This window comes from Chrysochloris asiatica, unplaced genomic scaffold (assembly GCF_000296735.1).
Source record: "Chrysochloris asiatica unplaced genomic scaffold, ChrAsi1.0 scaffold00071, whole genome shotgun sequence".
NCBI lineage: Eukaryota > Metazoa > Chordata > Mammalia > Afrosoricida > Chrysochloridae > Chrysochloris > Chrysochloris asiatica.
This window is the reverse complement of record NW_006408589.1, coordinates 6,270,455-6,288,656: the sequence shown is the minus strand read 5'-3', so window position 1 is coordinate 6,288,656 and position 18,202 is coordinate 6,270,455. Positions and strand designations below refer to the sequence as shown.

The window sequence follows — 18,202 nt, the reverse complement described above, 5'->3', positions numbered from 1 at the left end:
CAATAAAGCACAGGTAAACATCTTTCTGGCATTCTCTGCTTTCAGCTATTTATAATTGATTATATTCACCACAAATCATTCTTATCTGTTTGTTCATTCAAAATAGCTCCTTTAGGAAAATGGTACCAGGCAATGAATGCCCTATTCAACTTGTTCAAATAATTAAAAGTCACTTCTTCAGAACTTATTGTTCAGGTTTTCCTAATCCAGATTGACTTTGTGTAGTTAGTACACACTAGCAAAGAATTAAAAAAAAAAATTTAGTGATTCCTTCTAGAGCCATTTATTGAGGTCAGCAACCTGCCAGTTGCTAAAATAAGGTGTGAGCAACAAGACAGACAACATTTCTGCCCTTGGGAGCTTCCATCTGCGTGGAAGAGACCAAGCTTAGATATGCAACCATAACTCAGCTCATTTCATATTCTGCTAACAGGATAATGAATGCAAGAATGGGACAATAGGAACAGGGCCAGGGTGGCATAGGATACTGAGATCTGAGGTTACAGCAGCCCCTCCCAGAGCAGGTAACACCTGAGCTGAGACCTGAGAGATGTGAAGGGAAAAACCTGGGCACAGGGAACAAGGGGCAGAAGGAGTGGAGGAACCGCTAAAAGGTCAGGGGATAGAAGATACAGAACAGATGGAGGGAATGCCGCAGGAGGAGTGGACAGGGCCCTGGACCGTGGTGAAAAGCTGAGGTCACCGGAGGAGGTCTACGGCAGAGGATGGTATTAAGAGCATTCATCGAAGATGTCACTCTGATGCTGTATGGTTCCAAAAGGTCTTAAAACCCATTGCCACTGAGTTGATTCCAACTCACAGTGACCATATAAGCCACAGTAGAAGTGGTCCACACGGATCCCAAGGGTGCAATCTTCAAGGAAGCAGACTCCCAAATCTTTCTCCTGCAGAGCAGCTGGTGGGTTCAAACTACCAACCTTTTGGTCAGCAGCCAAATGCTTAAGTACAATGCCTCCCCAAAAGCCTCAAGTAGTCTTAATACAGGTTTATTCATCATGGGAGGCAGAGCAGTATAGGAGTTAAGAATATTGTCCTAAACTCTAGAGTCAGCTATTAAAATCCAGATTCTTCCACCATCTTGGGAAATTCAGAAATAAACATCTCTGAACCTGTTTGCTCATCTGTATACTGGGAGTAATAGTATGGTTATACCACCATCAGCATCAACACTATCATCAACATGGCCACGACTACCATCAACACCCCATACACCTAACTGCTATCACCATTACCACACCACCGTTGTCAACACTAACATCATCACCACCACCATAAATACCACCACCGCCACCATTATCCCTCACCATCAGGAACAGCAGCAGCACGGAGAAAGTCTTCAAGTCACCAGTTTTGCACTCCTAGTCAATCCTGCCCTTCCCTGAATCCCCACCAAGCAGACACACTGCATAGGCTCACCCTTGTGAGCAATGAGCCACGAGATGCTTCATTGTGATGGCTGAAGCAGATGGTGCTGGAATAAATCAAGCAGACATGGGCTTCTGGAAACACCAGGTTTTCATCAGGGCATATCACACACTGACCAAATTAGTGACTTTTCAGAATGGCCAGAAGCCTCGCTTTCTTGAGGCTGAATCATCTGCTCTATTGTCTCCCCTGAGCATCCAGTGACCTTGAAAGGCAGAGGGCAGCCCGGGAGTTCTAAGAAAGCCCTACAGAGGCACAGGTGAGCAGAGCACTGCCCAGAAGGCCAAGCTCCTTAGATGCCAGGAGCAGAGCTGGCAGATGGGGCAGCAACTCCTGTAGCGGCGGCTACAGAACACTGTTTGGTAAACTGCCCTGGCACACAGATCTCAGGCTGTCTCCCCAACTTCATCAGCTCCACTGCCTCTAAGGATGTGTTTAGAAAAGACTTTTCCGCCAGCCCCCAAACTGCCAATTCCCATTAGAGAGACAAAGCTATGTTGCAAGGGAGAGCCTGGAACCTTCCCAGGGAGGCCAAGTGGGCCACATGCCTGCATGGTCCTCAGGAAGGTGCCTGGGCACCTCAGCAGAAGGCCCACAGGAAGAGGAGAGGCTGTTTGGGGTATCTCTGCTGGAAGCCATGAGATGCCAAGACAAGGAGTATTCACAGCGCTTGCCAGGTGGCACTCGCCCTTCTGACCAGTCCAAACAGACATCCTTTCCAAGAATGTCGGCCTATTTTCTCCTAACTTCTGTGCGCTTAGAAACCATCAACCCTGGGTTTCTATGACGGGAGACTTTAGAAAAGGCATTCTAGTTTCCCTGTGTCAGCGTCTTTCAGTCCTCCCTTTCTCTTTCACTTCCATTTCTTCTCCTTCATTCATTTGGAGAAGCAGCTTATCAGAGTGCTCAAGGACAGTGAACCAGATAGTTGCTGTTAGGTGCCACTGAGTCGATGCCTCATAGGGACCCTATGTACAACAGGACGAAACACTGCCCGGTCCTGGGCCATCACAATCATTTCTACGCTTGAGCCCATTGTTGCAGCCACGGTGTCAATCCATCTCCTTGAGGGTCTTCCTCTTTTTCACTGACCCTCCACGTCACCAAGCTCAGGTCTTCTCCAGGTGACCATGATCAAAATCTCAGCTCTGTGGCTTACAAGTTGTGAGACCTTCTGCAGGCTACTTAAGCTCTTTGTGTTGGTTCTAGCACCTGTCCAGAGGAGCTCTAAATAGTACCTACTTCATAAAGTTGTTATGAGAATAAAATTAATTAGCATAGGGGTCCTGTTGTGGTGTTGTAGGATAAGCAATGGACTGTTAACTCCAAGGGTAACAGTTCAAACACACAAGCTGCTCGTTGGAAACATTATACAGGTTCGTGCTGAGTTGGAACTGACTCAATGACACTTAACAACAAGTATTTAGAGTAAGCCCTGAATGGAGAAGGAGTTACATAACAGTTTGTTAACAAAAACTAAAACCCAGCTGCCATCAAGTCAATTTTGGCTCATGTGTACAGAACAGAATTACATAGCAGAAGGTTCCCACAGCTGTGACCTATTAGAAGCAGATCACCAGGGCTGTTTTCTGAGGTGCCTCTGGGTGAATTCAAACCACCAAATGTTCAGTTAGTAGTTCAACGTTTAACTGTTTGTGCTACCCAGGGACTCCTAACTACATAGCTACATTTAGCAGATGTCTGTTGAAGGCCCACTCTGTACTGGGCACTGTTCTGGAGGCTTGGGCACATCAATGAATAAAACAAAGGGTGCTGACCTCAGAGAACTGACATGCTATTGGGAGGTGGGGGAGATGAACAATGAACAATCCATGTCATAGATAAGTTACATAGTATGAGTGCTATGGGGTGGGGAAGGAGGGTAAGGAAAGGGGAATTAGGAATGTGGGAGATGTGGCAGGTTTGCAACTTAGAATAGTGTATAGCTGGGGAGGTCTCCATGAGAAACTGACATTTGAGCAAGGGCTTGAATTAGGGTGGAGTCAATCACGGAGGTATCTGAGGAAAGAACATTCCACACAGAGTGAACAGCCAGTGCAAAGGCCCTGTGGTGGGAGTGTGCTGCATATGTTTGAAGAGCAGTGAGGAGGCTGAAGCCAAGTGAAAGGGGTGAAAGGAGGGGAGGATGAGAAGGTGGGGTAAAGGCAGATAGACCCTGCAGGGTCCTGTAGGCTGCAGAAACTGTAGATTTTATCTGGAGTGAAATGGAAACCACTGGAGGGCTAGGATAGGAGAGGGACATGAACTGATATCTATTTTTAGAAGGATCCCACTGGCAGCTGTGTTGTGAACAGACTGACAGAGCCAGGAGACCAGTGAGGAGGCAGTATCCAAGTAAGAGAAGACGCCAGCTCAGATGGGTAGATCAATGTGGTCAGATTCTGGACAATAGGCAGGGAGGGAGACTGCTGACAGCTTGAAGAGGAGTCAGTCAAGGGTGCTGACAAAGCAGGAGGCCTGGACTACCTTAGAGAGCTGATGTAGCACACTGGGGGAAGATTAGGATGCTCAGCTGCAGTTAAGCTTGAGATGCCTGCCGGACATCCAAGTGAAGACAGAGCGTCACCAGGTGGACATCAGAGTTGGTGCAAGGTAAGCAGTCTGGACTGGAGGTATGAATTTGGGAGTTGTGAGCTGGATGAGCTCATTCCATATTCATTAGTGGAAAAACGGGAGCAAGTGAAGAAGCGATCAGGGAGAAGGAAGGAAAATAAGAGTGAAGAAGTGATCAGGGAGAAGGAAGGAAAATAAGAGAAAATACATATAAGAAAATATATGTATATTTTACAATATTTTATTGATGGTGAAGAAGGGGCGTGGTCAGCTGTGGCTGCTGCTGCTAGACCAATAAGACAAGCACTGAGACCTGACCGCCGCATTCAACACTGTGATATCCACTGATGACAAGAATGGCTGTGATGAAGTGGGCTGAGTTTATGAACAAATTTTACAAGTATACAGACCAAACCGAGAAGCTGGGCCATATGAAGAAGAACTCAGCATCAGCATTGGAGGAAGACTCATTAACGACCTGTGATAAGCAGATGACACAGCTTTATATGGTGAAAGCAGAGAAGACTTGAAGCACTTCTTGATGAAGATCAAAGATAACAGTCTTTGGTATGGATTACATCTCAACCTAAAGAAAGCAATCTCTTCACAACTGGATCAACAAGCAACATCATGATAAATGGAAAAAATATCGCTGTTGATAACATGGATCCACAATCAACACCAATGGCAGCAGCAGTCAAGAAAAGAAATTATTTGCATTTAGCAAATCTACTGAAAAGACCTCTTTAAAAGTGTTCAAAAGCAAAGATATCACTTTGAACACTAAGTTGCGCCTGACCCAAGCTCCGGTATTTTCAATCCGTCATAATCATGCAAATGCTGGACAATGAATATGGAAGAATGAACAAGAATTGATGCCTTTGAATTATGGTATTTGCAAAGAATAGTGAATACACCAGGGACTACCAGAAGAATGAGCAAATCTGTGTTAGAAGTACAATCAGAATTCTCCTTAGAAGCCATGATGGTGAGAATTCATCTCTCATACTTTAAACATGTTATCAGGAGGGACCAGTCCCTGGAAAAGGATATCATACTTACTAAAGAAGCGGGTCTGTGGGGAAAAAAAAAAATGAAGACTTCCCCCCTCCTCCAACAAGATGGATGACGCATGGCTACAATGGACTCTGATACAGCAACCACTGTGAGCATGGCACAGGCCCAGGCAGTGTTTTGTTCGGTTGTACGTAGGGTCATTAAGAGTCAGAACTGACACGATAACACCTAACCACAACAACACAGAGCCAACCAGCTGCTGTAGGGTTGATTCTGTCTCAGGGAAACTTAGGTGTGTCACAGTGGAACTATGATCCATAGACCTTTCGGTGGCTAATTTTTTGGAAGTAGATTGCCAAGTTTTTCTTCCTAGGTACTTCTGAGTGGAGTTGAATCATGAAGTTTTTGATTAGCAGCTAAGTGTGCTAAGTGTGCACCATCCAAGGAGCTTCAGGAAGTGCATAACCTGCACTAAATACGTAACAGCTGTTATGCTGAAAATTTAGGGAACTGACAGTTGTTGTTGTTAGTGATAGTTAATTCACAACTCTGTAAGTATGATCAATGCCACTGGACACTTAAAAATGGCTAGAGTGGTAAATTGGTTATATGTATATTTTACAATAAAAATTAAACAATAAAAAGTGACAGTACAGAATCTCATTCACTCCCATCATTCTGTGAAGTGAAAGACCCAAAGCTGTTCCTGTCACACTGGTTCCATTCCTAGCGATTCCACAGGAGGGAGAGAATTGCCCTAAAGGGTTTCCAAGGTTACAATCTACTCAATAGCACTTAACAACAACAAAAATCTTGATGGAGGGAGTGCCAGTGGCACTGTAGGAAAAGCACTTGAGTGCTAACCACAAGGTCAGCATTTAGAACCTACCAGCCTCTCTGCAGGAGAAAGATGAGGCTTTCTGCTTCCGTGAAAATTTACAGCCTCAGAAACCCCATGTAGGATTGCAATTTGTCGGTACTGACTCAATGGTAATTAACAACAACAACAACCTTTATGGAGGCAGGTGGCCCAGTTTTCTTTCTGCAGAGCAGCTGGTAAGTTTGACCCTGGGAACTTTCAATTAGCAGATGAGCATTCAATCACTGCACCACCAGGGCTCCTTGTAAAGCAAGTACTATCCATATTTCACAGATGAGGAAACTGAGGCAGAGTAAGAATCACCTAGATTCCAGAGTGAATCTGATTTCAGAACCTTTGTTACTAACCAAGACAGGATACTGTCTGAAAGAAGGTCTGTGGAGACAAATGAATGAACCCTAAACCAGTGCGGGCATGTCAGCCAGCCCAAGGCAGGCACAAAGAAAGCTGAGAGGTCAGGAGACACCTGAAAGAAGCAAACAGACTTGAGGGCTGCGGTGTGGGTCCCAAACAGTTCTGGAGAGGAGGGCTGGGAAGCCGAGATCTGAGCTCACTTCTTCCACTCACAGCCAGGTGTCAGAGGAAAGTGGAGCAAGATTTCCCTGCTCAAAGCCTTGGTGTCTTCAGGGGCACTGGTGGGGTTGCATGACAGAATTGTCTTCTTTCATGCAGGAGACACAGGCTCAATGCCCAGCCAACTGTCCGTGGAGGCTGGTATGCTATGATGTTGTTCAGGTTTCAGTAAGGCTTCTAGGAAGCCTGGTCATCTAGTGGTAAAAACCAGCCAATGTTCCCTTGCCTAATATTATAAAATAGACACTTTTGAAAGGGAGATAAAGGAATAGCCAGAAACATCACTCATAGAAGGCTTTTAAGTTCTTCTTCAGCCTATAACTGATTGTTGTTGTTGTTGTTAAATGCTGTCAAGTCGGTTCCAACCCATAGTGACCCTGTACAGGGTTTCCGAGGCTGTAAATCTTTACAGGAGCAGAAACCCTCATCTTTCTCCCACGGAGCAGCTGGTAGTTTTGAACTGCTGATCTTATGGTTCTCAGCCCGATTTGTAACCACTACGCTTTGATTAGAATACCTAAAATGGGTCTAGAATCTGCCCACTGAAGAATGCTTCCTGTGGAGCCTTTGCATTACATAAAACCGTAAGTGGACTCCTGATCCCCATCCAGAATCTTCTAAGGTGGGAAATTTCCACTGAAAGGACAAGCAGACCAGCCTGGACTGGATAGAAGAACAGAAGATAATACTTGAAAGAAAGACCAGCAGGAAAAATCAAAAACAGTAACAGCATTCCAACTAACACTACAAGAACAAGCAAGTTGTTCACCAGGGAGCCATTAAGGCAAACAGTCGGGTCCCCTCAAGGCAAACCACCTTCCAAGACTGAGACTCAAGGGGAATACATGAGCAGGCATGGGATATTGCTGGTGACCACGTTGGTCACCGATAAGGGGAAGTGAGGAAAAAACAGCAATGAAGTTGTGAGCTAAGTCCGACCACGTTCAATAGACTCCTCTCAACCTGGATAGAGACCAGGTTGGCCAACAGTATGGCAAGAACTGGGGACTCCTGGGCCCAGGGACAGGGACACAGCCAAAGAGGACGAGAACTAAGAGTGAAGCGTCCAGCTGATACGAAGTGAGGGGAGATGCACAAGAACAGCCATACCTGCAGATAGCACCCATGTGCCCTGGCTTCAAGGATTGGATGATCAGAAGTTGAATAGAGGAATAAAGAAGAGGAAAAAAAGTAATCTGCTATAATTTGATGAACTTGACCTATACTTATGGACGTAGTAGCTCAAAAGTGGGAACAAATCTTTATAGCAAGGATCATTCCCATCCCCTCTGTACTCAGAGTTGACAGGGATGGGCAACTTAGACATAGGCTAACCAAAATGGGGTGGGGGGCATTACAAAGGCAAGAAGTGACTGCCTTACAAGCTTTCAAGAGGGAGCCTAGTTTCAGAGGGTGTGGGGGAAGGTAGAATCTCCACTGAGTGGTTTCCAACCTGTCTATACAGGGCTGGTGAAAGGAGATGGGGATAAGATTCTTGTGGTTCAGTAGTGAATAATTGCTATGAGGACTGATTGTGAATGATGCAAATGTAAGGCAGATGTTTTGTATAAAAAGGAGGGGAGTGGTTGATCTTGCAGTCCAGGAACGGAGGTCCCTGGGACCATCAAGGGAGAAGAGTGAAGTGCAGGACCCTATCCAGAGAAGCAGTGACGCCAGAGATGGAGGCAGAGACAATGACGTGGAAAGATAGAGTAGATGGTGACTCTGGACTCAGGGAGGGATAGGGGCTGTGTGCTGACGGCTGGGGTGGGAGGCAGGCCTGCTGGGTGTGTACTCTTTGGTTGTTTGAATGGTTATATATTCCTGAGTGCTTCTGTTCTGTGTACTTCCAAAAACAAACAAAAAATCCATAGTGGGGAATGGAAGCAAATGCTGTTGAATGATGATGATGCATGGAGGGGTTTGTAATCATTGCAATGAAATGAAATACAATAGAATGAATGTAAAGCTGATGTTCTCCAATGTAAACTATCACTCAATTCACAACAAAAACTTAAAAAAAAAAACCAAACCAAACAAAAACCCAGCCAATGAAAACCCTCTGGATTACAATGGTTTCAGCTACAGCTGATCACAGGGATGGCGCAGAACTGGGTAGGCACACTCTGTGTGGGGCCACAGGGGGTCAGAGGTCCACCCAACAGCAGCTAACAACAACAATGCTCCAGTTCTACCTAACTCAGACACAAAAAGGTACTGGAAAAAGAAAAGCCCAGTACACCCTCTGTGAAATGCTTTATTTGTCTTGAGAGATCTCTCCTGTCATACTTTCAGATCCTCTGGCAGGATGGTTTTTCTAGCTATCTAACAAATTCCTGGATCAGGCTCAAGTTCCAATGCTGCTAAGTGAGGAAGCAGGACAGCTGGTCTCTTCCCAGTAGAATGTCTTAGAGGCCAGATATGTCAGGGCAGGGAGTGCCTGCTTACTGGACACACTTGGCCCCAAGTGGCTTGGGAGATCTTGCATCTGACAATGATCATAGCTCCCAACACCCCCTCTCCATCTGGCCCCAGTCCACCCCCATGCTGTTACCCCACAATACCCAGAAAATGGGGCCTCCTGGTATTCCAGACACTTGCTTTCAAATACAATGCAGACATTTCAAAGAACAACTGTGATTCCCTAGCAAACAGACTCCATTTGCCTGCTGGTTTCTCTTCATTTTCTTATGTTTCAATTTAATACATGGCACATTCAGTCAGCACCACATTCCACAGTATCTAACAGACCTCACAACGAACCTTTGGAGGGGTTCCTGTGTGGTGCAAACTGCCAAGCAGACAGCTACTCAGGGAGAAGCTGGCAGTTCAAACCTGCAGAAGAAAGGCCTGGTAATCTACTTCCAAAAGGTCACAGCCAGGAAACTGCCTCGGAGCACAGTCCTACTTTCCATATATGGGGAACCTGTAATTTGGAAATCAACTCACTGGCAACTGGTTTCTTGTTTTGGGGGTGGTCATCATCCCCATTTCAGATTTGAGAAAATGGAGACACAGAGAGGCAGAGCCACTTGTTCAAGATCTCCCAGCCAGTTAAGTGGCAGAGCTGGGATTTGAACCAAGGACTTTGCAGCTCCGTTTCTTCACCACCAAGACACACATGCAGATGTGGGCAGTGGAGCCCAGAGTGTCAGCCTGGGGCCTGGTATGTAGAGTAGGTCTTCAGGAATGAACAGGACTTGCGTGCTTGGTGTGGTATCTCCCTTTTCTTCCCATTCTGCGTGAGAGGAAGTCACCGCAGGCGAAAGGACCAGAATGGCAGGGGAGAGGAAGGAGAGGCCCCTCTCCCAGTTCCACCATTTCCTCTTGTCAGCAGTGGTGGTATGGGAATGGAGGATGTGTGGGCGGCTGGGCAGGGCAGTGTGTGGGGCTTCAGACCACTGCAGGGGCATGTTGACACCCTGACCCGATACTTCCGCTGTTCCAAAAAACTTCAAGGAAACCATACATTTTCCCACCTGAGGCTATACCGCCTGCTCCTAAGACACTCACTGTCAGCCAGGCTGCTCCTCCCAGTCCTGCTCACAGCATCCAGAGGGACTCTTCTCAATGTAAGTGAAGAGGAATCTCCCCAATTCTGCATCCCCTCACCTGGTCCCAGTGCACACTGAGACTGCTGCCCTTGGCAAGGCCTGCTGGCATGGCTGGTCTCTAGGGGATGGCTGGGAGCCTGGATTTCTGGATGGTTCTGATGGCAGTGGCTCACTGTGCCTAAACTGCTGTTATAAACAAGGTCATTTATGCTAAACGCCTGTTTTCCTTGTGCGAGTCTGGAATTTGGGTCTATGCCAGGAAAGGTGTGGCTATGTGATCAGCACCTAGTAAGCACTGGGCACTGAGTCTCAAACAAGTTTCCATGGTGGACAGTGTTTCACATGTGTTGTCATAACTCGTTGCTAGGGAGCGGATCACGTCCTTTACGACCTATGGGAAGCGGGCCCCACAAGCTTGTCCCTGCTCCCCAGATGTTGCCTTCTGCATCTTTTCCCTTTGCTGATGTTGCTTTGTGTGGAGTAGTCAATTATTTAATGTGTCTCTTCTATAGCCTTAGTCTTTGTAACTCCTATCAAACGTCTTTTCCGAAGGTTCTGGGTCAGAGGATGTGGGAGAAGATACTGACAGGATGACATCATTCAGCTGTGGATGTTAACAGAGTTGATTTGAATTGTAAAAATTTGAAACTCTAGTGTGGGTATAAAATGAACCATCTCAGAAGCAGGAGGGCGGATCTCACTGCCATCGGAGAAGAGCCAGGCGTGGAACGTGTCCTTTGGACTCTGAGATCCCTGTGCATTGATGCCCTCGGAGCAGAATCAGAAAGCTGTGACACGGGGGGAGGGGCAGAGGAGCAGCAGCAGCAGCAGAACCAAGAGCCAGAGCACCAGGCGAAGCAGTGAGCTCCCCAGCCCACGGAGCAAGTAAAGCTGAGTGACTTTGAGCAGGAGACGTTCTTGCAGAGTGGGGTGCCTCCAGGCACTTAACTAGGGAGTCAGATTTACCGATCCACAGAGCACACACTTCAGGCTGAGCTTATAGTCGAGTGGGGTGGTGTTGTTATATGCCGTGGAGTTGATTCCGACTCAAAGCAACCCTGTACAGGGTTTCTGAGGCTATAACTCTTTACGGGAGCAGAAAGCCTCACCTTTCTCCCATGGAACAGCTGGTGGTTTTGAACTGCTGACCTTGAGGTTAGCAGCCCGATTCGTAACCACTACGCTACCAGAGCTCCTTGAGGACATATACTAGCAGTCCTAAAAGAGCTCTGTAACACTCCCAGGCAGAGAGAGCCCTGCTTGTGGGCACAGCTGCGGAGAGGCTATACCGACTGGAACAACTGTGCACTGAACATTTCTGACTTCCCTAATAAACTACCTAATAAATCCCATAATGGAGTCCTGGTATGGCGCTGTGGGTTAATGTACTGGACGGCAAAGTGGATTTGTACCGTAAGGTTGGCAGTTCAAGTTCACCAGTCACTCCTCGGAAACTGTATATAGGGTCACTGTGGGTTAGAATTGACTCGAAGGCACTAAACAAGAACGACAAACCCCATAATTGTGAGCATGTTGTCTGAGTTTTCTGTAGCCATTGCAATGAATCATGGAACTGAGCTGAGTAGAGAGGGCCGTGGGAGGAATGGTTTGATGTTATTGTTTTTGCATTTTGAATCTGTTATGATAACACAGATTCTCACTGTAACAAATCATAGTCTTGAATACAATAACATACCAAGTCCTATAACTCTTCCCAGTGACTCATCAAACCTGAGGGTGGTCCTGGGGGAGGGGGTCTCTGCCACCCCCTAGTATGACTCCAACTTCATTCCCAATCAGTCTGTCCTGTGTGCCCAGACCTGCTCTACCCTCCTAGCTCTTCTCAGTACATGTCGACAGGGCCCCCATCCTAGGTCTCTGGGACTGCCACACCCTGTGCTTAGCTCCCTCACCACCTTTGGGGGTCTGTTCACACATCACCTATCAGTGAGTCCTCCCTTGACCACCTGTGTAGGAGAGCAGCCCTCCCGGGCACCACCACACCTACACTATTTTACTTTTCTCCATAGCACACATCAGCATGTGCTTGTTTGCTTGCTGCTTCTCTCCCAGGTGGAGCACAAGGTCAGGGGTCTTGCCAGATCCACTGACTGCACTCTCCAAGCACAAGAGCTGGCATTTCGGAGGTGCCTGGTAAATCCCAGTTGTGTGAAGGAGTGATGGTCCATGCTGTTACTTTGTTCAAGGACAACCTTCCCAACGCTCTTTGCCTGTCTCTTATTTATACTTCAAGACTTCTGTGTTGAATTGCGTACCCCCAGAAGATATGATGAAGTCCTAATCTTCAGGAGCTGACCTTCTTTGGAAAGAGGGTGTGAGAAGATGTGATCCATTAACATTTGGCCACACTGGAGTAGGGTGGGTCCTGGTCCCATCTGAGTGCTATCCTTATAAAAGAGCAAGAACACAGACACACAGTGGGAAGATGGCCACGTGAAGATGAGGCAGAGACTAAAGTGATAGAGCTACATGCCAAGGATCGCTGGGACCTAGCAGAAGTTAGGAAGAAGCAAGGAAGGGTCTTCTCCTTCAAAAACAGCATGGCCCAGCTGATACCTTGATTCTGGATTAGTAGCATCCAGAACTTAAAAAGAATACATTTCTGTGACTGTACATCACCTATAACAAAGGCATTTGACTATGGCAGCCCTAGTAAACTGGTGGAGTCCTAGGCAGTGCAAACTGTAAAGCTGGAGGTTCAAATCCACCCTTGGAAGAAAGTCCTAGCGATCTATTTCTTAAAAAAGCCAGCCACTGAAAGCTCTATGGAGCAGTTCTACTCTAGCACATGTACGGTCACCATAAGTTAAAGCAACTGGCTTAGGAAACTGACACAGTACAGCTCAGAAGTCATTCCTGCTCAGAAGTCACAACAGAACACTGTCAATTCCTGAATGGCTGGTGCTCCTTCTCTGGGTCCCTGATACCTCTGATTGGGGTCTCCAGCACAGCACATCCCCCTCTTGCATTACTGGTGAGGTGCCTAAGGGCAGTGCCTGGCTGGAACCCCCAGGGGACTTCTTCCCATAAGGCTTGCACAGGAAAACGTCCTTCAATCTTGGCTGAACTGGAGTTTCATTGCCTCTACTTAGAATAACACTCCTTCAGTCTGTTTCTGCAGATTCTTTCCGCTCTTCCATCCCTCAGGCTGGCATTGTTGTTCTTGTTGTTAAGTGCCGTTGAGTCCGTTCTGATTCATAGTGACCCTGTATATGGTTTCTAAGGAGTGACTGGTGAGTTTGAACCACCAACCTTGTGGTTCAAACCGACTTGTGGTTGAGTGCTTATCCTATAGCGCCATGCCAGGACTCCCTAGGCCTGAGAAATTAAGAGCTGGGGAAGCGATTACTGTTTCATTACCATTGTGTGTTGGTGGCAAAATGTTTCAGAACATTAGAGTCAGGAATGGGAGAAATCAGAGTTGTTGTTTTTTTTTTTAACCTACCTACGTGACACTGTAGGATAATGCAGTGGACTGCCAGGTTGGTTTGAACTGCAAGGTTGGTGGTTCAAACCCATCTGCTGCTCCTTGGAAACCCAATACAGGGTAGCTATGAATCAGAACCAACTCAACGGCATACAACAATGTTTTACAAGTTTTACTGTCTCATGTTTTTTGATAAAGATGATGATAATAATGGTGGTGGACAAATGTCCTGCGTATTTTCCATGTGCTACACATTCTACATGGAGCTCTGGTAGCGTAGTGGTTACGAATCGGGCTGCTAACCTCAAAGCCCGCAGTTCAAAACTACCAGCTGTTCCGTGGGAGAAAGATGAGGCTTTCTGCTTCCATAAAGATGTACAGCCTCAGAAACCCTGTGCAGGGTCGCTATGAGTGGGAACCGACTCCACGGCACTTAACAACAACAACACATTCTACACTTTGCTGGCTGAAAGTGAAATGGACTTGAAGCCCTGAGTGATGAAGATCAAGGACAATCGCTTTCAGTATGGATTCCATCTCAAAACAGAGAAAACTAAAAGGCTTACAACTAGACTGAGAAACGACATCACAATAAATGGAGAACAGATTCAAGTTGTCAAGGATTTCATTTTACTTGGATTCACAATCAATGTTCATGGAAGCAGCAGTGAAGAAATGAAACAACATCATTGCATTGGGCAAATCTGTTGCAAAAGATTTTTTGTTACAGAGCAAAGATGTCACTTTGAGGATTAAGTCTGACCCAAATCATAGTATTTTCAACTGCCTCAAATGCACATAAAAGCTGGAGAATTAGTAAGGAAGACCAAAGAAGAATTGAGGTCTCTGAATTACAGTGTTGGAGAAGAATACATGAACTGCCAGAAGAATGAACAAATCTGTCTTAGAAGAAGTTAGCCAGAATTCTCCTTAGAAGCAAACGTAGGAGGGACCAGTCCCTGGAGAAGAACATCATGCTTGGTAGAGGGTCAGAGAGAAAATAAAGACATATGGAACTCCAACAATGCGCTCAAACACAGCACAACTGTGAGGATGGCACAGGACTGGGAAGTTTTTTGTTCTATTGTACATTGGGTCCCTATGAGTTGGAACTCAATGGCACCTAACAATGACAACAACATATTCTATATACACAATCTCATTTCATCCTCATAATCTTATGAGGTAGGCATTATTGTTACTCCTATTTTACAGCTATACCATCCATCTCTCAGTTTGATGTACTGTGTTGGCTGGCATGTGGTTATGATGCTGGAAACTATGCCACCAGAAGGATCATCCATGTAGGGCAAGATTCAGCAGAGCTTCCAGACTAAGACAGACTAGGAAGAAAGGCCTGGTGATCTACATTTGAAAATTAGACAATGAAAGCTCTGTGGCTCACAACAGAACACTGTCAAATACTGAGCTGGAAGAGGAACTCCCTAGGTTGGCAGGACTCAAGCATGCCAACGATCCTGAAGGTGGCACAGGACCAGGCAGCCTTTTGCTCTGCTGTACAGTGGGTCACCATGAATCAGAGCCAACTCAATGACAACTAACAGCAATTATAGAGATGCAGAAACTGAGGCCCGGACAGGCTAAGTCATGTGCTCAGGTTCACCAGCTGGCTCAGCCCTGCCCCAGAAGGGGAACCCAGCCCTTAACCACTATGCTAGAGAGGAAACAAACAAGGACTGGAATTCAGGCCTCACTTGTAAATCAATGACTGGAAGAGTTGTTCTAGTTCAGTCTTGAGGAGTTATGAAGACCCAGCTGAGAAGGGTAAAGGGAGGGGCACAGAACAGCTGCCCCACGCCCTCAAGACTTTCCATTCATTTGTCAACAGATATTCACCAAGTGTCCACTCTCTTCCAGCTTCAGCTCCTGCAGGGCTGGTGGGGGTTTGCTATTGTGAGGTGCTTCGAGGTATTTTCAATATCTCCCTTTGGATTGCATTACATTGAAGGAGTTTGTGTTCTTTGCAGTCATTCCTCCATTTAACCAATATTTACTGAACCCTTACTACCACTATTTGCTGGAACCCACCCCCCACCCCCACCCCCAGTTCAGACTCAGGCCACTCACTGAAATCTGGACACACTGGACGCCAGATTCCATGGTGAGCAGAGTCTCCAGGCCAAGCCCAGCATGCCAGCACCCAGGACATTACTCAGGACTGGGCCCTGGAATCAGTGCATCAGTGGGCTGGGCAGGGACACATTCAACTTCCAGATCACCCATGGCCTCATCCATCACCACCCTCCAGGCTCCTCCCACCTCCAGTGGAAGGGTAGGGTGGAGTGGAGTAGGCGGCTGCACCCCGAAAGAAGGGACTCACTCACCTCTAGGAGCTGTGCGGCACTGGGCCGAGTTTCTGGGTTCTTATCCAAGGCCACCTTCAGGAAGTCTCGGAACTCCACTGACCTGGAAGGACAGGTGTTGGTAGCGAGCTGGGGAGCAGCATGAGAACCGGGGAAACCCCCACGTCAGAGATTCTACTTTCCCAGAAGGGATGTGCTTCCCAAACATGCCCACCTAAAGGGACAAAGAGCATCTTCACAAGCTGGCACGTGCAGGCGATGGACCTTTACAGTGACCTTCTCCACCCAAGCACGACACAACTAGAGAGGGCAGGGACCAACTCAAGGTTACCTGGTGACTCACAATGAAGCAAAGCTGAACCTACATTCCCAGCTCGGGGTTGTGACATGTGGCTGCTGGCATCTGGGATGGACCCCTGCTCCCAGTAGGACCTGGCTTACCAGGGTTCCCTGGTTTGCTTTCATGAAGATCCCAAGTAGAGAGCAAGAGGCTTGGAGGCCCAGTGATGGGGGAAAACCTGAGCTCTCTCCTGTTTTGAAGTCTAACAGTGACAGGAAAGTCCTAAACTCCAATTACCCCAATTACACTTGACCCCATCGCAACCCCTTACCACTTAGAAGGGGCGAGCAGTGTGGGCGGGTCTGACTTGGCAATCTTGAGCAGGACCCGCATGGGGTTGAGCTCGTGGTGCGGAGGCTCAATCTGGGCCATCTCAATCAGGGTGATGCCCAAGGACCAGATGTCAGCTTTGTAGTCGTATGGGGTATCCTTCATGGTCTCACACATCACCACCTCAGGCGCCATCCTGAATCAACCAAGGGACAACACAGAGTTCAGAATGTGGCTGCCATGAACATCTCTTGGGAATTCATGGTCAAGAACCACCACCAGTCAATGTCATAGTGCAGGCATTCCTGAATCAGTATTTGCATTACTTTACATCCCACTGTCTTCCTCACAGGCTTCCATTCACACAGACAAATGCCTTCCAATCGGCTCCACCTCCATGTCCCGCTGCTGTTCCTGATGCCTACCACAAGGTGGCAGCAACAATCCAGAACACAGGGTCCTGGGGAGAGGGAAGGGGGTTGACGGGAAGAGGTGAAGGAAAATTGGGGGGGGGGGGGGATCAGTTGGAAAGAATATAGTAACATAGACAAAAGGGGCGAGAGAGACAAGGTGAAAGAGGAATAAAAGGGTAGAGAAAGAAATAAAGGTTAAGTAACAAGAAAGGAGCCTAAAACTCTACACTAGGAAAATGGAATTCATGCACATCAAAAAAATTATGAAAACAGGACAAGAGAGAAAGCAGTTAGTTGTGAAACTGACTAAGAGAATTGCTTTTAAAAAGTACTATTATTGGAACAAAAAAGAAAAGCAAATACCACGAACTAGAGAAATCCAAGAAGATTTCAACGAGGGTAGACTCTGAGCTTGCGTTGTTCATCTTGTTTCCCCTCACTCCCAATTCAGCCCCTGGCACTCAACAAATACATGTTGAATAAATCAAGAACTGAACCATTTTCAAAGGGTTTCCATTTTCAATATCAAGGATGACACATTTTATACATGCATCATCTCATTCAAGCTTCACAGCATCCCAATTCATCCCAATTTTACAGGTGAGCAAACTGACACCCAGGCGGGACTAAGCAACTTGTTCAGGATCAAACTACTACTAAGGGGTAGAGACTGGCCTCAAATAGGGAATCCTCCCTTGTCCTCTGGCTCTTCTCCTTCTATAGCCCAAGAAGGATACCCGGGGAGATGTATCTAGAAGCTACACAACTCACCAGTAAGGCGTTCCGATGAAAGAATCTCGTTTCTGCAGAGTTTTCAGATTCTTGGCAGAGACACCAAAGTCAGCTGCAAGAGAAAATCTCAGAGTAGTATTCAGTGGACATTCCTCCACCCACAGCCTTGTGGATTCAAGTATGTTGTTGTTGTTGTTAAGTGCTGTGAAGTCAGTTCCGACTCACAGGGACCCTATCAGGCTATAAATCTTTACGGGAGCAGAAAGCCTCATCTGTCTCCCGCAGAGCAGCTGGTAGTTTTGAACTGCTGACCTTGCGGTTCACAGCCCGATTCGTAACCACTACGCTACCAGAGCTCCTTGGAATCAAGTATATGCAGTCCAAATTAACTAATAGACACTAATTTGATCTCAGACAATTAGCAAGCATTAAAATATCATTTAAAATATATAAATCTCAAGGATGTAAAAAAGTCTGTGGTAAACTGGAATTAAAAGATAAACACTTAAAAATCCATAAACTTGATTTCTCAACATAAGCTCCATCAAGTTCAAGACACTTTTGTAAGGATGATAACAGCAGCCATTTTGTCTGTCTCTACAATACTGCTTGCTGAAAGTGAAGAGGACTT

General features: G+C 46.6%; 1 protein-coding gene across 1 annotated transcript in view; it reads right to left on the bottom strand.

Moving 5' to 3' along the window:
• STK10 (serine/threonine kinase 10) overlaps window positions 1-18,202 on the bottom strand; it is a 205,567-nt gene that overhangs the window by 80,896 nt on the left and 106,469 nt on the right. The window contains exons 5-7 of the mRNA XM_006864812.1: window positions 17,611-17,683; window positions 16,428-16,622; window positions 15,838-15,919 (exon numbers count right to left, since the gene is read on the bottom strand). Coding sequence (XP_006864874.1) covers window positions 15,838-15,919; window positions 16,428-16,622; window positions 17,611-17,683 — 350 coding nt within the window. The remainder of the gene's footprint in view (window positions 1-15,837; window positions 15,920-16,427; window positions 16,623-17,610; window positions 17,684-18,202) is intronic.